The sequence below is a fragment of the Nansenia antarctica genome (assembly GCF_963989245.1).
Source record: "Nansenia antarctica genome assembly, chromosome: 4".
NCBI classification, from domain to species: Eukaryota; Metazoa; Chordata; class Actinopteri; order Argentiniformes; family Microstomatidae; genus Nansenia; species Nansenia antarctica.
Window position 1 is genome coordinate 19,486,142 of NC_137689.1, and position 23,578 is coordinate 19,509,719.

General features: G+C 41.1%; 4 protein-coding genes across 4 annotated transcripts; all 4 read right to left on the reverse strand.

Moving 5' to 3' along the window:
- Positions 1–968: 968 nt before the first annotated feature.
- Positions 969–7,760, reverse strand: LOC308155825 (protocadherin gamma-A4-like; the record flags this gene model as incomplete). Its single annotated transcript, XM_080529197.1, has 3 exons — positions 969–2,635; positions 7,076–7,474; positions 7,667–7,760. 3 exons carry the CDS (start codon positions 7,758–7,760, stop codon positions 969–971), a joined length of 2,160 nt encoding a protein of 719 aa, XP_080385323.1.
- Positions 7,761–9,000: 1,240 nt separating this feature from the next.
- Positions 9,001–14,665, reverse strand: LOC308155826 (protocadherin gamma-A12-like; the record flags this gene model as incomplete). The annotated part of the gene is made up of 2 exons (XM_080529198.1): positions 9,001–11,149; positions 14,430–14,665. The coding sequence occupies 2 exons, from the start codon at positions 14,663–14,665 to the stop codon at positions 9,001–9,003; spliced, it is 2,385 nt and encodes a 794-aa protein (XP_080385324.1).
- A 1,552-nt stretch (positions 14,666–16,217) lies between these two features.
- Positions 16,218–18,563, reverse strand: LOC308155828 (protocadherin gamma-A11-like; the record flags this gene model as incomplete). The annotated part of the gene is made up of 1 exon (XM_080529200.1): positions 16,218–18,563. One exon carries the CDS (start codon positions 18,561–18,563, stop codon positions 16,218–16,220), a length of 2,346 nt encoding a protein of 781 aa, XP_080385326.1.
- A 1,588-nt stretch (positions 18,564–20,151) lies between these two features.
- Positions 20,152–22,581, reverse strand: LOC308155829 (protocadherin gamma-A11-like; the record flags this gene model as incomplete). Its single annotated transcript, XM_080529201.1, has 1 exon — positions 20,152–22,581. The coding sequence occupies one exon, from the start codon at positions 22,579–22,581 to the stop codon at positions 20,152–20,154; it is 2,430 nt and encodes an 809-aa protein (XP_080385327.1).
- Positions 22,582–23,578: the final 997 nt, after the last annotated feature.

Sequence of the window (23,578 nt, forward strand, 5' to 3'; positions counted from 1 at the left end):
TGCATATCGTTCAATACGCAGTGAACAGCGACACGTAGAGTATTCATTAGAAAACTACAATCCAAATCTTCTAATCACAATCCTAAATGTGTTGCAATTCTAATACAAAGAATGAAATTAAAGTTAAGCAGTAAAACATGTGATCGTGAATACCCCGTAGGTAAAACATACAGTATGTGCCCACAACAAGTTAAAGTAATTACCAAGACCTGTCAATAATTTGGTAAATAATTAACAGGACGAACTTGCTGTATAGTTTTAGCTCAGTAGTCATTACACCGTTTCCCCTTTCAATGCGCTTCTGTGGGCTGTCCACATGTGTGGTGCTGAAACGACTAGGCCTGCTTATCTGAGGGGCTGTGTCCGTAGTGGCGACCACAATACTTCGTATCAATTGACACCTCATCTCCAGAATATCCCTTAGATTGTACCATAGTAGCTTGCTGGTGAACTACACTCAAATACAGAGAGGGAACTTATTCCCTGAATGCAAAATGCAAGAGACTTATTCGACATGGAAAAGAATGACAGTGTATTGAAAAAACTGCAGTTTAAATAAACAAACTACATGTATATTTATATTACATACAGCAGTTGTTTTCTGTCTTGTTATAATAACACTATGCAATTTATATTATTCAGGATAACAGACGCACAACGTAGGCTTACGCAATACATAACGTTAGGATGACTGAGACTCATAAACGTTGAAATACCTTTATGCGTTGCATAGTGAAGAAATACGCGTCAATACGTCGTTTACCCCTACAAACAGAGCTTGCTACGACTAGCAGGCATGAAATAGCCAAGATATCGGCTCTAAAAAAAAAAACACCCATCCTCTAAAATGCGATAGCAAGATAGAGTCAGAGACATGAGCTGAAATTAAAGTCAAGTAAGCTCATATTTCATAGTTAAATAAACAAATAATAATGGTTTGCATTTCATAGGTATTTGCTATTTCTATATTACGTTAAATAGGCATGATTTACCTCACAAGTGTCGCCTGCGCTGTTCAGTGTCATGATACTTTCTCCAATGGGCTCAACTGGACTCTTCTTCATTGTGTGATCAGCACGCAGCGTGTTGTCATTGTATGACGTCACAAACTTGAAGTCACTGGTGCGTGAGCCCGTTGTCAGGTATGCGTCATAATTGTAAGAGCTACGGAGAGTTCCAGCTCCGTCCACCTCTGCATAGTTGGGAGGGAAATACGCGCTGGGAATGGTGACTGCTCCATCAAACAACATTCGAGGCTTTCTCCTACGGCAAAACCTCACGGCCACGATGAGAATAATGAAAGTGATGAAAAAGGTGGAAACGGAAACTAGTGCGATGATCAGGTAGGAGGTTAGTTTGGAACTACTCCCATCATAAGACATGTCTTTCAGTTCTGGAACTTCAGCCAAGTTGTCTGATATAAGTAAATACACTGAACAGGTTGTGGAGAGAGAGGGCTGTCCGTTATCTTTCACTGATATAACAAGGTTCTGCTTCATACTGTCAGATTCAGAAATGTCCCGCTGTGCCCTGATCTCTCCGCTGTGGAGTCCAATAGTGAAAAGTCCCGGATCAGTCGATTTCACGATCTGATATGAAAGCCACGCGTTCTGTCCAGAGTCACCATCAACAGCTATCACTTTGGAAACAAGAGAACCTGCAATAGCAGCTTTGGGGACCATCTCAGTCATCAAGGAGTTCCCTGCTGTAGCAGGATATAATATCTGTGGAGAGTTATCATTCTCATCTGTTATGAAGACACTCACAGTCACGTTGCTGCTGAGTGGAGGAGAACCATTGTCTCTGGCTACAACGTGGACTTTGAAGCTCCTAAACTGTTCATAATCAAATGCTCTCACAGCATGGATCACCCCCGTGTCTCCATTAATGGATAAGAATGACGACACTGGAACACCGTTGACCTCACTGGGCAGTAGAGAATAGACCACTGTACCGTTCTGTCTCCAGTCTGGGTCTCTGGCAGTAACAGAACATATAGAGGAGCCAGGCTTGTTATTCTCAGTCACATAGGCGCTGTAGGATTGTTCTTCAAACACAGGTGGATTGTCATTGACGTCAGAGACAGATAAATGAATAGTCTTGGATGAGGATAGGGGTGGAGACCCTTCGTCAGTGGCAGTGATTGTGATGTTATAATCAGATATCATTTCGCGGTCAAGACCAGCTGTAGTTACAAGAGAATAGTAATTCTTGACAGAGGGATTTAATTTGAAAGGAACATTGTTTTGAATTGAGCAACGGACCTGTCTATTCCTCTCTGAGTCTTTATCCTGTACATTGATGATGCCCACCTCAGTGCCCGGTAACACATTCTCAGGGATGTGATTGGTTAGAGATTTAAGAGATATTATTGGGGCATTGTCATTGACATCTGTAATTTCAACGACCACGTTGGAAAAAGAAGATAGCCCGGAGCTGTCTTTGGCTTGGATACTCAATTCATACATGGACTCTTTTTCGAAATCAATTTCTCCAGCTATACTTATTTCGCCTGTTTTGGGATTAAGGGAAAATAATGAATTCACTTCATCTGAGGTGGGGCCAAATCCGTACGTCACCTCTCCGTTTGCCCCTTCGTCTGCATCGGTGGCAGACACAGTAACCACAACAAAACCTAATGGCGAATTCTCGGGTAGATTTACTTTATAGACATTCTGGCTGAACACCGGTTTATTATCATTAGCATCCAGAACTGTGACGTGTATAACAACAGTACCAGATCTCTGTGGAGTCCCACCGTCAACCGCAGTAAGTAGTATTGTCACCTCCTGCTGTTGTTCTCGATCTAATTCTTTCTCCAACACCAACTCGCCGTACTTTCCACCTCCAGGAATAGTATGAACAGCCAAAATAAAATGTTCGTTCCTTTGTAATGTGTAGCTTTGAACCGCATTCAGGCCGATATCGGCATCATGAGCCTGATTAACCGCAAATCGTGCGCCTTTGACAGCTAACTCGCTGATCTCAAATTTGACAGCGTTTTCCCCAAATTGTGGTGCATTATCATTAATATCTTGCACCAGCAGAACAATATTATGTAATTCTAAGGGACTCTCTAGAACCATTTCATATTTTAGAGTGCATGAAATTCTCCGACCACAAAGCTGCTCCCTGTCTATTGTTTCAGCCACGATCAAATCACCAGTGCTCAGATTAATGTCACAGTACCGTTTGCTACTACCGTCAACATCTAAACGAGCTTTCCGGGACAACAGTCTTTTGGAATCCAACCGCAAATCCGTGGCTATATTTCCGATTACAGATCCGCGTTTCATCTCCTCGGGAACAGAATATGTTACATCTCCATAGCTGGTTCGCAGCAGGAAATGAAACAAAGCCAGGCAGAACATCAACTCAGAGAGCGAGAATCCTTTGTATCCCATGTTCAGTTCGAAACGTTATCCGGATGTTATGCAATGGTCTGAAATAATACAATCCGACATGTATGACCACGTACGGGTTCAAAATGCACAACCTCAGATGTAGAGCCACTTCTCTATACAGTACTATAACGTTGTCTCCTCCTTTTCTATATTGCCAGAGAGGGTGGAGAGATGGAAATTAAAAACATTGCTGGTGAATAGCGACACTATGAGTACTTTTATAAAACTGCAGACAATCATGTTTGACTTAGACCGTCACCAAGTGCACAGAGGGGAGGCAAGATGCAGTCAAACACAGATGTATTTTCATACATTCTATATCAACACGAGCATGAGCAAAACAATATGAACATATTAGCCATTTGAGTCTTGAAATAGCGTTTTGTCAATATTATGTTTCCATTTTCCACATACGTAGACATGCGTTATTTTAACTGTAGCGCAGGTCCTGTCACAGCGTTGACTTTGTAACTGCCTCACATTGTCAGTAAATTCATAATTTGCCACATTGCTAATTTCTTGGTTCTTAGTATATACAGTAGTCCTATAGGCGGAACTAATCTGCCACTCAAATGTTCCACACATAATTATTTATCAGAAGCACCTAACAAACAAAGCGCCAAAATATAAGAAAAATAATGTCATAACAGTTTTAATTATCAACTAGTATATACTAATAAGAAGACTAAGAATAAGCAACCAAGATCCAGACCCTCTTAGTAATAAGCAGCCTACGAGGTATGTTTTGATTTGTGTTCATTTCTATGCAATGATATTTGAATGTGTTAATATGCTAGCTAGTCAATATGCTAGCTAGCTACCTATTGTAATACAAGACATACCATACATACATGCATTTCATTGTTGTATTTTATTTTCTCTTTTAACCCAGTTCTCATGGGTTGGTTCAAGGAATAAAGCCATGTGCCTCAAGGGAGCTACACACTTCCTTTGCTGTGTTCGAAATGTAATTCATACTATGTATGACGTAGCTTTTAGTATAGTGCGTCCCCACTACTTAGTATGTGCAATTTGTGTACGCGAGAAATGCCCGGATGTATAGCCAGAATGTATGCATATGCTGCGTAAGGTTACTTTTCATACTCTGAATGCATTGCGCGTCTTTTCAGTCATGTCAAACTGCGCCATACAAACTCGTCATACAGCAAGACCTTTAATCGAAAATGTAATATAAAGGCTTCGATTAGCCTATACAGTAGACATGTGACCGTGACTACCAATAGGGTGAAACATCGGCCTACAGGGCTTAACATAGGCTACCTCTTTTACGCACAATAATTGAATAATGTTTTAAAGTAGGCCTATAATCAAAAACACTAAATATGTTTTGCAGGAAAAGATGTTACCTGAAAGCTCATTCGAAAGCGCTCGTGAGGCGCTGTCCATGCTTGTGGTTCTGAAACTACTACATCTCTTATCTAGAAGGATTGGGCACTCAGTACCACCCTCACAGCATGTATCAATTGACTACTCGTCACGTCAAAATTGATCTGATATTCCTCAGATTCTGAAGTGGAAGACAGGATGCTGAACTACAATCGGATATAGAGAAGGAACACATTGACAGAGCAAAATGCACGTGGCATCGCTTTTTCGAAATGTGACACAACAACTATGATTTATTGTAAAACAACAATTGAGACAAACAATCAACACTGACATTTCTACACGATGTTGCAGTATATGTCTATCATAATATAACGATAAAATGTAATGTCAAATATTCCGGGACAACAAGCACAATAGACCGATTGGCGAAATAACCAAGAGAGCATCAGAGCAGCTGCAATGAAGTATTGAGAGACCTAAGCCTATACATAACCGGCCTACTGCAAAACTGTGCTAGCTAGACAAAGTCAAAGACTTGGCGTGGAATTCAAGTGAAGTACGCTATCATTTACAGTTCAAAGGGGCAACAGCATATACAATGTTTCATGTTCATATGACTTTACATTTCATATCGGACTTGCAATTTCAAATGATGTTAAGTAGCTAATTATGTTTTACCTCATAGGTGTCGCCTGCGCTGTTCAGTGTCATTATATGTTCTCCAATGGGCTCAACTGGACTCTTCTTCATTGTGTTATCAGCACGCAGCGTGTTGTCATTGTATGACGTAGCAAACTTGAAGTCACTGGTGCGTGAGCCCGTTGTCAGGTATGCGTCATAATTGTAAGAGCTACGGAGAGTTCCAGCTCCATCCACCTCTGCATAGTTGGGAGGGAAATACGCGCTGGGAATGGTGACTGCTCCATCAAACAACATTCGAGGCTTTCTCCTACGGCAAAACCTCACGGCCACGATGAGAATAATGAAAGTGATGAAAAAGGTGGAAACGGACACCAGGGCGATGATCAGGTAGGACGTTAGTTTCGAACCGCCTTGGTCATAAGACATGTCTTTCAGTTCTGGAACTTCAGACAAGTTGTCTGATATAAGTAAATATACTGAACACGTTGTAGAGAGAGAGGGCTGTCCGTTATCTTTCACTGATATAACAAGGTTCTGCTTCATACTGTCAGATTCAGAAATGTCCCGCTGTGCACTGATCTCTCCGCTGTGGAGTCCAATAGTGAAAAGTCCCGGATCAGTCGATTTCATGATCTGATATGAAAGCCACGCATTCTGTCCAGAGTCAGCATCCACAGCTATCACCTTGGAAACAAGGGACCCCGCAATAGCAGCTTTGGGGACCATCTCAGTCATCAAGGAGTTCCCTGCTGAAGCAGGATATAATATCTGTGGAGAGTTATCATTCTCATCTGTTATGAAGACACTCACACTCACGTTGCTGCTGAGTGGAGGAGAACCATTGTCTCTGGCTACAACGTGGACTTTGAAGCTCCTGAACTGTTCATAATCAAATGCTCTGACAGCATGGATCACCCCCGTGTCTCCGTTAATGGATAAGAATGACGACACTGGAACACCGTTGACCTCACTGGGCAGTAGAGAATAGACCACTGTCCCGTTCTGTCTCCAGTCTGGGTCTCTGGCAGTAACAGAACATATAGAGGAGCCAGCCTTGTTATTCTCAGTCACATAGGCGCTGTAGGATTGTTCTTCAAACACAGGTGGATTGTCATTGACGTCAGAGACAGATAAATGAATAGTCTTGGATGAGGATAAAGGTGGAGACCCTTCATCAGTTGCAGAGATTGTGATGTTATAATCTGATATCATCTCACGGTCTAGTTCACTTGTGGTGACAATAGAATAATAATTTTTAATAGAGGGATTTAATTTGAAAGGAACATTTTGCTGAATCGAGCAGCGGACCTGTCTATTTCTCTCTGAATCTTCATCCTGCACATTAATGATGGCCACCTCAGTGCCAGGTAACACATTCTCAGGAACAGGACTGTTTATCGATTTGATAAATATAATAGGTGGGTTGTCATTCACATCTGTGATTTCGATAATAATTTTAGAATTTGAAGCTGACCCTAGACCATCCTTCGCCTTTATGCTTATTTCATGATACATTTCCTCTTCAAAGTCAATTGGGCCTATGACTCTTATTTCTCCGGTGGTCTTATTGATAGCAAACAATTTCACTGCTCTGTTACTTAAACGACTAAACTCGTAAGTCACCTCTCCATTCAGTCCTTCGTCTGCATCAGTAGCCGTTACTGTTGTTACTACTGTACCTAACGGAGCGTTTTCGGGTAGACTGACCTTATACACATTCTGACTAAACACTGGAATATTATCATTCGCATCTAAAACTGTGACGTGTATAACAACAGTACCAGATCTCTGAGGAGTCCCACCATCAACCGCTGTCAGTATGAGGTTCATCTCCTGCTGTATTTCTCGATCAAGCTTTTTTTCAAGAACTAATTCACTGTATTTTCCTCCGTCTGGGTTTGTATGAACACTTAATCCAAAGTAGTCATTTTTCTCAAGGGAATATTTTTGAACTGCGTTTTGTCCAATATCTGCATCATGAGCCTCGCTTAGGAGGAAGTGAGTTCCCCTATCGGCTGATTCACTGATCTCTAGTTCAATGCGGTTATCAGAAAATACTGGAGAGTTGTCGTTAATATCTTGAATTTGCACAATAATACGATGTAATTCCAGAGGATTCTCTAACACAAGCTCGTATTTTAAAGAACAAGAAAGCCTCGACCTACACAGCTCCTCCCTGTCTATTGTTTCAGCAACAACGAAATCTCCCGTATTCAGATTAATGTCACAATAACGTTGACGACTACCATCCATATCCAAACGAGCCTTACGAGCAGAAAATCCTCTCCCATCCAACCCCAGATCCTTAGCCAAGTTTCCAATCACAGATCCGCGTTTCATCTCCTCCGGAATTGCATAGTTCATGTCTCCAAGGCTTGTCCGCACTAAGAACATAATCAAAACCAGACAGCACGTCGAGGCCGATACTGATAATCCAACGTGTTCCATAATCCAAAACTGTATTCCGACTCCAGAGGGGTATAAATATGCTATTCAACCTTCGCAATAAAAAATTTACTCCGTAGGTTGATTGTGTCCAACAAAATAAACGCTATAATCTGTCCGAAGTCGACGATGGTTTGTCACATGCACGCAAAAGATATCCTCCCTCCTATGGGTAAACTGGGTGGAGATATGCATATCGTCCAATACGCAGTGAACAGCGACACGTAGAGTATTCATTAGAAAACTACAATCCAAATCTTCTAATCAAATTTCTAGATGTGTTGCAATTCTAATACAAAGAATGAAATTAAAGTTAAGTAGTAAAACATGTGATCGTGAATACCCCGTAGGTAAAACATACAGTATGTGCCCACAACAAGTTAAAGTAATTACCAAGACCTGTCAATAGTTTGGTAAATAATTAACAGGACAAACTTGCTGTATAGTTATAGCTCAGTAGTCATTACACCGTTTCCCCTTTCAATGCGCTTCTGTGGGCTGTCCACATGTGTGGTGCTGAAACGACTAGGCCTGCTTATCTGATGGGCTGTGTCCGTAGTGGCGACCACAATACTTCGTATCAATTGACACTTCATCTCCAGAATATCCCTTAGATTGTACCATAGTAGCTTGCTGTTGAACTACACTCAAATACAGAGAGGGAACTTATAGTCTGAATGCAAAATGCAAGAGACGTATTCGACATGGAAAAGAATGACAGTGTATTGAAAAAACTGCAGTTTAAATAAACAAACTATACATGTATATTTATATTACATACTGCAGTTGTTTTCTGTCTTGTTATAATAACACTATGCAATTTATATTATTCAGGATAACAGACGCACAACGTAGGCTTACGCAATACATAACGTTAGGATGACAGACTCATTAACGTTGGAATACCTTCATGCGTTGCATAGTGAAGAAATACGCGTCAATACGTCGTTTACCCCTACAAACAGAGCTTGCTACGACTAGCAGGCATAAAGTAGCCAAGATATCGGCTCTAAAAAAAAGGACACCCATCCTCTAAAATGCGATAGCAAGACAGAGTCAGAGACATGAGCTGAAATTGAAGTCAAATTAAGCTTATATTTCATAGTTAAATAAACGAATAATAATGGTTTGCATTTCATAGGGACTTGCTTTTTCTATATTACGTTAAATAGTCATGATTTACCTCACAAGTGTCGCCTGCGCTGTTCAGTGTCATGATACTTTCTCCAATGATCTCAACTGGACTCTTCTTCATTGTGTTATCAGCACGCAGCGTGTTGTCATTGTATGACGTCACAAACTTGAAGTCACTGGTGCGTGAGCCCGTTGTCAGGTATGCGTCATAATTGTAAGAGCTACGGAGAGTTCCAGCTCCATCCACCTCTGCATAGTTGGGAGGGAAATACGCGCTGGGAATGGTGACTGCTCCATCAAACAACATTCGAGGCTTTCTCCTGCGGCAAAACCTCACGGCCACGATGAGAATAATGAAAGTGATGAAAAAGGTGGAAACGGAAACTAGTGCGATGATCAGGTAGGAGGTTAGTTTGGAACTACTCCCGTCATAAGACATGTCTTTCAGTTCTGGAACTTCAGCCAAGTTGTCTGATATAAGTAAATATACTGAACAGGTTGTAGAGAGAGAGGGCTGTCCGTTATCTTTCACTGATATAACAAGGTTCTGCTTCATACTGTCAGATTCAGAAATGTCCCGCTGTGCCCTGATTTCTCCGCTGTGGAGACCGATAGTGAAAAGTCCCGGATCAGTCGATTTCATGATCTGATATGAAAGCCACGCGTTTTGTCCAGAGTCAGAATCCACAGCTATGACCTTGGAAACAAGTGACCGCGCCAAAGCAGCTTTGGGGACCATCTCAGTCATCAAGGAGTTCCCTGCTGTAGCAGGATATAATATCTGTGGAGAGTTATCATTCTCATCTGTTATAAAGACACTCACACTCACGTTGCTGCTGAGTGGAGGAGAACCATTGTCTCCGGCTAAAACGTGGACTTTGAAGCTCCTAAACTGTTCATAATCAAATGCTCTCACAGCATGGATCACCCCCGAGTCGCCGTTAATGGATAAGAATGACGACACTGGAACACCGTTGACCTCACTGGGCAGTAGAGAATAGACCACTGTACCGTTCTGTCTCCAGTCTGGGTCTCTGGCAGTAACAGAACATATAGAGGAGCCAGCCTTGTTATTCTCAGTCACATAGGCGCTGTAGGATTGTTCTTCAAACACAGGTGGATTGTCATTGACGTCAGAGACAGATAAATGAATAGTCTTGGATGAGGATAGGGGTGGAGACCCTTCGTCAGTAGCAGTGATTGTGATGTTATAATCTGATATCATCTCACGGTCTAGTTCACTTGTGGTGACCAGAGAATAGTAATTTTTGATGGAGGGGTTTAATTTGAAGGGAACATTTTGCTGAATGGAGCAGCGGACCTGTCTGTTCCTCTCTGAGTCTTTATCCTGTACATTAATGATGCCCACCTCAGTGCCATGTAACACATTCTCAGGAACAGGATTGTTTAGCGATTTTATAAATATAATAGGTGGGTTGTCATTCACATCTGTGATTTCAATAATCATTTTACAATTCGAAGCTGACCCTAAACCGTCCTTCGCCTTTATACTTATTTCATGATATGTTTCCTCTTCAAAGTCAATTGGGCCCATGACTCTTATTTCCCCGGTGGTCTTATTGATAGAAAACAATTTCACTGCTCTGTTACTTACACGACTAAACTCATAAGTCACCTCTCCATTCAATCCTTCGTCTGCATCAGTAGCCGTTACTGTTGTTACTACTGTACCTAACGGAGCGTTTTCAGGTAGACTGACCTTGTAGACATTCTGGCTAAACACCGGAATATTATCGTTCGCATCTAAAACTGTGACGTGTATAACAACGGTACCAGATCTCTGTGGAGTCCCTCCGTCAACCGCAGTCAATAAGAGGTTCATCTCCTGCTGTTGTTCTCGATCAAGCTTTTTTTCAAGAACTAACTCACTGTATTTTCCTCCGTCTGGGTTTGTATGAACACTTAAACCAAAGTAGTCATTTTTCTCAAGGGAATATTTTTGAACTGCGTTTTGTCCAATATCTGCATCGTGAGCCTCGCTTAGGAGGAAGTGAGTTCCCCTATCGGCTGACTCCCAGATCTCTAGTTCAATGCGGTTATCAGAAAATACTGGAGAGTTGTCGTTAATATCTTGAATTTGCACAATAATACGATGTAATTCCAGAGGATTCTCTAACACAAGCTCGTATTTTAAAGAACAAGAAAGCCTCGACCTACACAGCTCCTCCCTGTCTATTGTTTCAGCCACAACGAAATCTCCCGTATTCAGATTTATGTCACAATAACGTTGGCTACTGCCATCCATATCCAAACGAGCCTTACGAGCAGAAAATCCTCTCGCATCAAGTCCCAGATCCTTAGCCAAATTACCAATTGCAGATCCGCGTTTCATATCCTCCGGAATAGCATAGTTCATGTCTCCAAGGCTTGTCCGCACTAAGAACACAATAAAAACCAGAAAGAACTTCGATGCTGATACTGATAATCCAACGTGTTCCATAATCCAAAATGGTATTCCGACTCCAGAGGGGTATGCTATTCAACCTTCGCAATAAAACATTTACTCCGTAGGTTGATTGTGTCCAACAAAATAAACGCTATAATCTGTCCGAAGTCGACGATGGTTTGTCACACGCCACAGAAAATATATCCTCCCTCCTATGGGTAAACTGGGTGGAGATATGCATATCGTCCAATACGCAGTGAACAGCGACACGTAGAGTATTCAGTTGAAAACTACAATCCAAAGTTTTTAATTACAATTATACTGTGTTGCAATTCTAAAACAAAGGCTGAAATTAAAGTTATGCAGTAAAACATGCGACCGTGAATACCCAGAATGTAAAACATACAGTATATGTTCCCACAACAAGTTAAAGTAATTACCAGGACCTGTCAATAGTTTGGTAAATCATTAACAGGACAAACTTGCTGTATAGTTGTAGCTCAGTATTCAAAACAGCATTGTCCCGCTTTCAATGCGTTTCTGAGTGCTGTCCACATCTCTGGTGCTGAAAGGACGAGGCCTGCTTATCTGACGGGTTTGGCCCGTTGTGGCGTCCACAGCACTTTGTATCAATTGACACCTCATCTCCAGAGGTTTAGTTTAATTAGATTCAAACGTGGAAGCTTGTTACCATGCTGGTGAACAAACAGGGCTTGCTAAGATCTGCAGATACCTATTACAAGGCATCGGCTGTAAAAAGAAGAAGAAAAAGAACAGAAACAGAACATGCATCCTCTAAACTGTTATAGCTGTAGACAGATTCAGAAACATGAGGTGGAATTCAAGTAAAGTAAACGTATAGTTCATATTTCAAGCAGGTAATCTAAAAAGCATTTTTTTAAATATAAAGACTTGCCATTACCTCATAGGTTTCGCTAGCGCTGTTCAGTGTCATGATACTTTCTCCAACGATCTCAACTGGACTCTTCTTCATTGTGTTATCAGCACGCAGCGTGTTGTCATTGTATGACGTAACAAACTTGAAGTCACTGGTGCGTGAGCCCGTTGTCAGGTATGCGTCATAATTGTAAGAGCTACGGAGAGTTCCAGCTCCATCCACCTCTGCATAGTTGGGAGGGAAATACGCGCTGGGAATGGTGACTGCTCCATCAAACAACATTCGAGGCTTTCTCCTGCGGCAAAACCTCACGGCCACGATGAGAATAATGAAAGTGATGAAAAAGGTGGAAACGGAAACTAGTGCGATGATCAAGTAGGAGGTTAATTTGGAACTACTCCCGTCATAAGACATGTCTTTCAGTTCTGGAACTTCAGCCAAGTTGTCTGATATAAGTAAATACACTGAACAGGTTGTAGAGAGAGAGGGCTGTCCGTTATCTTTCACTGATATAACAAGGTTCTGCTTCATACTGTCAGATTCAGAAATGTCCCGCAGTGCCCTGATCTCTCCGGTGTGGAGACCAATAGTGAAAAGTCCGGCATCAGTCGATTTCACGATCTGATATGAAAGCCACGCGTTCTGTCCAGAGTCAGCATCCACAGCTATCACCTTGGAAACAAGTGACCCCGCCATAGCAGCTTTGGGGACCATCTCAGTCATCAAGGAGGTTCCTGCTGTAGCAGGATATAATATTTGTGGAGAGTTATCATTCTCATCTGTTATGAAGACACTCACAGTCACGTTACTGCTGAGCGGAGGAGAACCATTGTCTCTGGCTACAACGTGGACTTTGAAGCTCCTGAATTGTTCATAATCAAATGGTCTCACAGCATGGATCACCCCCGTGTCTCCGTTAATGGATAAGAATGACGACACTGGAACACCGTTGACCTCACTGGGCAGTAGAGAATAGACCACTGTACCGTTCTGTCTCCAGTCTGGGTCTCTGGCAGTAACAGAACATATAGAGGAGCCAGGCTTGTTATTCTCAGTCACATAGGCGCTGTAGGATTGTTCTTCAAACACAGGTGGATTGTCATTGACGTCAGAGACAGATAAATGAATGGTCTTTGAGGAGGATAAAGGTGGAGACCCTTCATCCGTAGCAGTGATTGTGATGTTATAATCTGAAATCATCTCACGGTCTAGTTTACTTGTAGTAACCAGAGAATAATAATTTTTGATTGAGGGGTTTAATTTGAAGGGAACATTTTGATGAATAGAGCAGCGGACCTGTCTATTTCTCTCTGAGTCTTCATCCTGCACATTAATGATGCCCACCTCAGTGCCAGGTAACACATTCTCAGGAACAGGATTGTTAAACGATTTGATTAATATCATAGGTGCATTGTCATTCACATCTGTGATTTCGATAACAACTTTACAATTTGAAGCTGACCCGATGCCATCTTTTCCCTGTACGCTCATTTCATAATATGTTTTCTCTTCAAAGTCAATTGGGCCTATTACTCTTATTTCACCGGTTGTCTCATTCATAGAAAACAGTTTTGCTCCTCTGTTACTTACACGAGTCAGCTGATAAGTCACTACACCATTCAGTCCTTCGTCTGCATCAGTGGCCGTCACCTTTATAACTACTGTACCTAACGGAGCATTTTCAGGTAGACTGACCTTGTAAGCATTCTGGCTGAACACCGGAATATTATCATTCGCATCTAAAACTGTGACGTGTATAACAACGGTACCAGATCTCTGAGGAGTCCCACCGTCAACCGCAGACAGTATGAGGTTCATCTCCTGCTGTTGTTCTCGATCAAGTTTTTTCTCTATAACTAATTCACTATATTTGCCACCATCTTGGTTCGTATGAACACCTAATGAAAAATAGTCATTATTTTGCAGAGAATATTGTTGCACGGAGTTTAGGCCTATATCCGCATCGTGGGCCTCGTGTAGGAGGAAGCGCGTTCCTCTATCGGCTGATTCGCTGATTTCTAGTTGAATGCGGTCATTCGGAAAAATTGGGGAGTTATCGTTTGTATCTTGAATTTGCACAGTTATACGATGTAATTCTAAGGGATTTTCTAACACAAGCTCGTATTTCAAGGTACAAGAAACCCTCGACCCACACAGCTCCTCCCTGTCTATTGTTTCAGCCACAACGAAATCTCCAGTATTCAGATTAATGTCACAATAACGTTGACTACTGCCATCCATATCCAAACGAGCTTTACGAGCAGACAATCCTTTCGCATCCAGCCCCAGATCCTTAGCCAAGTTTCCAATTACAGATCTGCGTTTCATTTCCTCCGGAATAGCATAGTTCATGTCTCCAAGGCTTGTGCGCACTACGAAAAACATGAAGAACAAACAGAATGTCGAGACCGAAACTGATAATCCAACGTGTCCCATAATCCCAAACTGTATAGGTCCTTCTCAAACTTCAAAGGCGTATGAATATGTTTTTCGACCCTCAAAATCAAACATTTACTCCGTAATCGTGTCCCATAAAACGCACAATATGGTCCTTCTAAAAGCGCCGATGGTTTTTGTCACCGAAAATATATTCTTCCCTTTTACGGTTAAACTGGGTGGAGACATGTATATCGTCCAATATTCAGTGAACAGCGACGCGTAGAGTAATCCTTGGAAAACTACATTCAAATGTTTAAAACAGAGATTCCAACACAAAGGCTGTAGATAGAACATACATCGCTTGAAGTACAGTTTTTCACATGAACTATACCCAACATTGCACATACTTTAGCCTAAAGCATTCAGGGGGGAAATATTTTTGTTCCCTTATACGTTGTACAGCTGGAAGGCCGACCATTAGCTCAGTACATTTCCCTTCTTTGAATCTTCTACGGAGCTGTCCATGTGTGTGGTGCTGAAACATTGCAGACGTCCTTTTTCTAAATTACAACCGGGTAGCCTACTTATCTTACTGGTAGGCCTTTACGGAACTTATTCGTAATGAAAAATAATGACTGATCAATTGACCAACCACAAATGACAAAGAACAACCTATATTTACAGTATGTGTATTACATAAACCGATACTGCATGACATGTCATTTAATGTAAATAGATTTAGTAGTGGTTTTGCTATGCAAAAGGCCTATACAAATCTAATTATTAAACTAATAATTTATTAGATCAGCATTACTGAAGTAATTAAATGATAATTTGCTTACATCGAATTAAGCTATAATAAACCCATGTCTACAATAAATGTAAAGCCATATAGAAATGTCAGGAAGACAGGAGAGAGTAATTATAGCATCAATATACCAACATGTGCATTGTGATCTGACTATGTAAATCAATACATGATTAGCCATGTGACCACAGTTCACTATCACACACCAGATGTAATAAAGCACTGCAGTGTTTAATAAAACAACACAACCCAAAATGTGCAATGGACAAGGTCAGAGAGAACAGGTGGAATTAAAAGTGTATTGTTCAAGCAGGTGAAAAAACACACTTCAAGTTCATAGAAATCTAATTCTTGAACAAATAACATTTTAGATCAGCATTAATGACATAATAAATTGATCATTTTAATTGTATTTCATCCAACTTGTATACGCCAATTTCTTCCATGAAATTAAAGAGCACAATGAGAATATCTCATTAAGAATAGCCAGAAACAATAAAGAAGACTAGAGAATCATTAAAGCATTAAAATACCAATATGTGCCAGTATGTATCCATGTGAATCAATACATGTTTGGCCACACACCATGCAGCAGCAAAAATAGCATTGCAGTGTTTGAGTTAAAACATATTCCATCCTTCATACAAGCTCAGATACCTTAGAATTCAGAGAGGATAATAAAATCCTACAGTTCAAGCAGGTAAAAAGCAGATAAAAAATGTAAGCAATCATGTATTCAAGGCTATGACGTTAAAATGTGGGATTTACCTCGTATGTGTCGCCTGCGCTGTTCAGTGTCATGATACTTTCTCCAATGGGCTCAACTGGACTCTTCTTCATTGTGTTATCAGCACGCAGCGTGTTGTCATTGTATGACGTAACAAACTTGAAGTCACTGGTGCGTGAGCCCGTTGTCAGGTATGCGTCATAATTGTAAGAGCTACGGAGAGTTCCAGCTCCATCCACCTCTGCATAGTTGGGAGGGAAATACGCGCTGGGAATGGTGACTGCTCCATCAAACAACATTCGAGGCTTTCTCCTGCGGCAAAACCTCACGGCCACGATGAGAATAATGAAAGTGATGAAAAAGGTGGAAATGGAAACTAGTGCGATGATCAGGTAGGAGGTTAGTTTGGAACTACTCCCATCATAAGACATGTCTTTCAGTTCTGGAACTTCAGCCAAGTTGTCTGATATAAGTAAATATACTGAACAGGTTGTGGAGAGAGAGGGCTGTCCGTTATCTTTCACTGATATAACAAGGTTCTGCTTCATACTGTCAGATTCAGAAATGTCCCGCTGTGCCCTGATCTCTCCGCTGTGGAGTCCAATAGTGAAAAGTCCCGGATCAGTCGATTTCACGATCTGATATGAAAGCCATGCGTTCTGTCCAGAGTCACCATCAACAGCGATCACTTTGGAAACAAGAGAACCTGCAATAGCAGCTTTGGGGACCATCTCAGTCATCAAGGAGTTTCCTGCTGAAGCAGGATATAATATCTGTGGAGAGTTATCATTCTCATCTGTTATGAAGACACTCACAGTCACGTTGCTGCTGAGCGGAGGAGAACCATTGTCTCTGGCTACAACGTGGACTTTGAATCTCCTAAACTGTTCATAATCAGTTGCTCTCACAGCATGGATCACCCCCGTGTCTCCGTTAATGGATAAGAATGACGACACTGGAACACCGTTGACTTCACTGGGCAGTAGAGAATAGACCACTGTACCGTTCTGTCTCCAGTCTGGGTCTCTGGCAGTAACAGAACATATAGAGGAGCCAGGCTTGTTATTCTCAGTCACATAGGCGCTGTAGGATTGTTCTTCAAACACAGGTGGATTGTCGTTGACGTCAGAGACAGATAAATGAATGGTCTTTGAGGAGGATAAAGGTGGAGACCCTTCATCCGTAGCAGTGATTGTGATGTTATAATCTGATATCATCTCGCGGTCTAGTTTACTTGTGGTAACCAGAGAATAATAATTTTTGATTGAGGGGCTTAATTTGAAGGGAACATTTTGCTGAATAGAGCAGCGGACTTCTCTATTCCTCTCTGAGTCTTCATCCTGTACATTAATGATGCCCACCTCAGTGCCAGGTAACACATTCTCAGGAACAGGATTGTAAAGCGATTTGATTAATATCATAGGTGCATTGTCATTCACATCTGTGATTTCGATAACAACTTTACAATTTGAAGCTGACCCTAAACCATCTTTTCCCTGTACGCTCATTTCATAATATGTTTTCTCTTCAAAGTCAATTGGGCCTATTACTCTTATTTCACCGGTTGTCTCATTCATAGAAAACAGTTTTGCTCCTCTGTTACTTACACGAGTCAGCTGATAAGTCACTAGACCATTCAGTCCTTCGTCTGCATCAGTGGCCGTCACCTTTGTTACTACTGTACCTAACGGAGCGTTTTCGGGAAGACTGACCTTGTAGATATTCTGGCTGAACACTGGAATATTATCATTCGCATCTAGAACTGTGACGTGTATAACAACAGTACCAGACCTCTGAGGAGTCCCACCGTCAACCGCAGTCAGTATGAGGTTCATCTCCTGTTGTTGTTCTCGATCAAGTTTTTTCTCTATAACTAATTCACTATATTTGCCACCATCTTGGTTCGTATGTACACCTAATGCAAAATAGTCATTATTTTGCAGAGAATATTGTTGCACTGAGTTGAGGCCTATATCCGCATCGTGGGCCTCTTGAAGGAGGAAGCGCGTTCCTCTCTCGGCTGATTCTCTAATTTCTAGTTGAATGCGGTCATTTGGAAAAATTGGGGAGTTATCGTTTGTATCTTGAATTTGCACAGTTATACGATGTAATTCTAAGGGATTTTCCAACACAAGCTCGTATTTCAAGGTACAAGAAACCCTCGACCCACACAGCTCCTCCCTGTCTATTGTTTCAGCCACAACGAAATCTCCAGTATTCAGATTAAGGTCACAATAACGTTGACGACTCCCATCCATATCCAAACGAGCCTTGCGAGCAGAAAATCCTCTCGCATCCAGCCCCAGATCCTTAGCCAAGTTTCCAATTACAGATCCGCGTTTCATCTCCTCCGGAATCGCATAGTTCATGTCTCCAAGGCTTGTCCGCACTAAGAACACAATAAAAACCAGACTGTACGTCGAGGCCGATACTGATAATCCAATGTGTTCCATAATCCAAAACTGTATAGTTCCTATACTAAAAGGGGTATGAATGTGTTTTTCAACCCTTAAAATCAAACATTTACTCCGTAATTGTGTCCAATAACACGCACAATATGGTCCATCTGAAAGAGCCGGCGGTGTGTGTCACCGAAAATATATTCTTCCGTCTTATGGTTAAACTGGGTGGAGACCTGTATGTCGTCCAATATGCAGTGAACAGCGACGCGTAGAGTAATCCTTGGAAAACGACATTCAAATGTTTAAAACAGAAATTCCAACACTAAGCTGTAGATCGAACATGCATCGCTTGAATTACAGTTGTTAACATAAAGCATAGCCTACCCAACATTACACATACTTTAGCCTAAAGCATGGAGAGGGAAACATATGTTTTTGTTCCCTTATACGTTGTACAGCTGGAAGGCCGACCATTAGCTCAGTACATTTCCTTTTTTTGAATCTTCTACGGAGCTGTCCATGTCTGTGGTGCTGAAACATTGCAGACGTCCTTTATCTAAATTACAACCGGGTAGCCTACTTATCTTACTGGTCGGCCTAGCTTATTCGAAATGGAAAATAATTACTGATCGATTGATCAACCTCAAATGACAAAGAACAACCTACATTTGCAGTATGTTTACTATATATTGCATGACATGTAATTTAATGTTAATAGATTTAGTAGTGGTATTGCTATGCAAAAGGCCTATACAAATCAAATGATTTAACTAACAATGTGTTAGATCAGCATTACTGACATAATTACATTATAATTTGCTTACATGACATTACACTATAATAGACCAATGTGTCCAATAAATATAAAACCCTATAGAGATGTCAGGTTTTTAAGATGACTATAAGTAATTATAGCATCAATATACCAACATGTGCTTTGTGATCTACCCATGTCAATCAATACGTGTTTAGTCATGTGACCACAGCTCACTATCACACACCAGCTGTAATAAATCACTGCAGTGTTTAATAAAACAACCCAACCCAAAATGTGCAATGGACAAGGACATTTTTTGGTAATGTTCAAGCAGGTGAAAAACCACACTTCATAGAAATATATAGAAATCTAATTCTTGAAAAAATAACCTTTTAGGTCAGCAGCACTAATGACAGAATAAATTGATAATTTTAATTATATTTCATGCAACTTGTATGAGCCAATTTCTTCCATGAAATAATGAGCATTAGACACGAATGAAATCCTATAAGAATAGTCAGGACAAGCCGAAAACACTTAAGAAGACTAGAGATAGTCATTAAAGCATTAAAATACCAATATGTGTTGCATGTATCCATATGAATCAATACATGTTTTGCGATAGAAACAGACCTGCCTATCACACAATAGCATTCCAGTGTTTGAATTAAAAACATATTCCATCCTTCGTAGCTCAGATAACTTAGAATTCAGAGCGGAGAAATTCAAATCCTACAGTTCAAGCAGGTAAAAAGCTTATTAAATATGTAAGCAATCGTGTGTTCATTGTCTATGACGTTAAAATGTATGATTTACCTCGTATGTGTCGCCTGCGCTGTTCAGTGTCATGATACTTTCTCCAATGGGCTCAATTGGACTCTTCTTCATTGTGTTATCAGCACGCAGCGTGTTCTCATTGTATGATGTCACAAACTTGAAGTCACTGGTGCGTGAGCCCGTTGTCAGGTATGCGTCATAATTGTAAGAGCTACGGAGAGTTCCAGCTCCATCCACCTCTGCATAGTTGGGAGGGAAATACGCGCTGGGAATGGTGACTGCTCCATCAAACAACATTCGAGGCTTTCTCCTGCGGCAAAACCTCACGGCCACGATGAGAATAATGAATGTGATGAAAAAGGTGGAAACGGACACCAGGGCGATAATCAAATAGGACGTTAGTTTCGAACCACCTTGGTCATAAGACATGTCTTTCAGTTCTGGAACTTCAGCCAAGTTGTCTGATATAAGTAAATATACCGAACAGGTTGTAGAGAGAGAGGGCTGTCCGTTATCTTTCACTGATATAACAAGGTTCTGCTTCATACTGTCAGATTCAGAAATGTCCCGCTGTGCCCTGATCTCTCCGCTGTGGAGACCTATAGAGAAAAGTCCCGGATCAGTCGATTTCACGATCTGATATGAAAGCCACGCGTTCTGTCCAGAGTCAGAATCCACAGCGATCACCTTGGAAACAAGTGACCCCGACATAGCAGCTTTGGGGACCATCTCAGTCATCAAGGAGTTCCCTGCTGAAGCAGGATATAATATCTGTGGAGAGTTATCATTCTCATCCGCAATGAAGACACTCACACTCACGTTGCTGCTGAGCGGAGGAGAACCATTGTCTCTGGCTACAACGTGGACTTTGAAGCTCCTAAACCGCTCATAATCAAATACTCTCACAGCATGGATCACCCCCGTGTCTCCGTTAATGGATAAGAATGACGACACTGGAACACCGTTGACCTCACTGGGCAGTAGAGAATAGACCACTGTACCGTTCTGTCTCCAGTCTGGGTCTCTGGCAGTAACAGAACATATAGAGGAGCCAGGCTTGTTATTCTCAGTCACATAGGCGCTGTAGGATTGTTCTTCAAACATAGGTGGATTGTCATTGACGTCAGAGACAGATAAATGAATAGTCTTGGATGAGGATAGGGGTGGAGACCCTTCGTCAGTGGCAGTGATTGTGATGTTATAATCTGATATCATCTCACGGTCTAGTTTACTTGTAGTGACCAGAGAATAGTAATTTTTGATTGAGGGGTTTAATTTGAAAGGAACATTTTGTTGAATGGAGCAGCGAACCTGTCTGTTTCCCTCCGAATCTTTGTCATGCACATTAATTATGCCCACCTCAGTGCCAGGTAACACATTCTCAAGAATAGGATTGTTAAACGATTTGATAAATATAATAGGTGCATTGTCATTCACATCTGTGATGTCGATAATAACTTTGCAATTTGAAGCTGACCCTAAACCATCTTTTGCCTGTACGCTCATTTCATAATATGTTTCCTCTTCAAAGTCAATGGAGCCGATTACTATTATTTCTCCGGTGGTCTTATTAATTGAAAATAGTTTCGCTGCTCTGTTACTTACACGACTCAGCTCATAAACCACCTCTCCATTCAGTCCTTCGTCTGCATCAGTAGCCGTTACTGTTGTTACTACTGTACCTAAAGGAGCGTTTTCGGGTAGACTGACCTTGTAGACATTCTGACTAAACACCGGAATATTATCGTTGGCATCCAACACCGTGACGTGTATAACAACAGTTCCAGATCTCTGTGGAGTCCCACCGTCAACCGCTGTAAGTAACAACGTCACTTTCTCTTGCTGTTCACGATCTAACTCATTCTCTACCACTAATTCACTATACTTTCCTCCATCTGGGTTGCTATTAACAGCTAATGCAAAGTAGTCATTTTTTTCCAGGGAATATTGTTGAACTGCATTTAGCCCTATATCCGCATCGTGGGCCTCGTTTAGGAGGAAACGCGTTCCTCTAACGGCCGATTCTCTGATTTCTAGTTGAATGCGGTCATTCGAAAACATTGGGGAGTTATCGTTTGTATCTTGAATTTGCACAGTTATACGATGTAATTCTAGAGGATTCTCTAACACAAGCTCGTATTTTAAAGAACAAGAAACCCTCGGCCCACACAATTCCTCCCTGTCTATTGTTTCAGCCACAACGAAATCTCCAGTATTAAGATTCATGTCGCAATAACGTTGACGACTGCCATCCATATCCAAACGAGCCTTGCGAGCAGAAAATCCTCTCGCATCCAGCCCCAGATCCTTAGCCAAGTTTCCAATCACAGATCCGCGTTTCATCTCCTCCGGAATAGCGTAGTTCATGTCTCCAAGGCTTGTCCGCACTAAGAACACAATAAAAACCAGACTGTACGTCGAGGCCGATACTGATAATCCAACGTGTTCCATAATCAAAAACTGTATAGGTCCTATACTAAAAGGGATATGAATGTGTTTTTCAACCCTTAAAATCAAACATTTACTCGGTAATTGTGTCCAATAAAACGCACAATATGTTCCATCTGAAAGAGCCGGCGGTTTGTGTCATCGAAAATATATTCTTCCCTCTTATGGTTAAACTGGGTGGAGACGTGTATGTCGTCCAATATGCAGTGAACAGCGACACATAGAGTAATGCATGGAAAACTACATTCAAATGTTTAAAACTCACAATCTAACACAAATGTTCCACATAGAACATCAAGCGCTTGAATTACAGCTGTTCACCAGAAGTATATCCACACAATTACATATACTTCAGCCTAAAGCATGCAGGGAAAATGTTTATTTGTTTTTTCCTTCCTTTAGTTGAAAGGCCGACCATCAACTCACTACAGTTTTGCCTTCTTCCAATCCTCTCCTAAAGAGCTGTCCATATGTATGGTGCTGAAACACTGCTGGCGTCAATTTATCTAAATGTTTAATACTTGTTCAATATATGTAATACAATCAGAGAGGCGTACTTGACAAAGGCCAGACTATCTGTATATGTATTAAATAGATCTACTCTACACTCAAATAATACGATGTCATTTAATTGTAATAGGGAACGTAGTGGTATGGCTATACAACGATAAGTCATACTTCAAGTAATTGAACAAATTATATTTTAATTCAGCATTAATAACATAATGTGTTCAAATTATATTTTATTGCAGGTAATTTGTATACGCCAATTCAGCATGGAATTAAAGAGCATGAAGAGACAATAATGAACATCTTTAAGAAAAGTCAGGAAAACATCGCCACAATAGAAGCAAAATATTAAGCTCACTATAGTCAATATACCATTAAAATACCAATATGTGCTGTATGATGTATCCATGTGCATCCATACATGTTTGGTCATAGGAATGGAGCTAATTAGACAACAGCACGAATAAAACATGGCAGTTTTTGATATTAA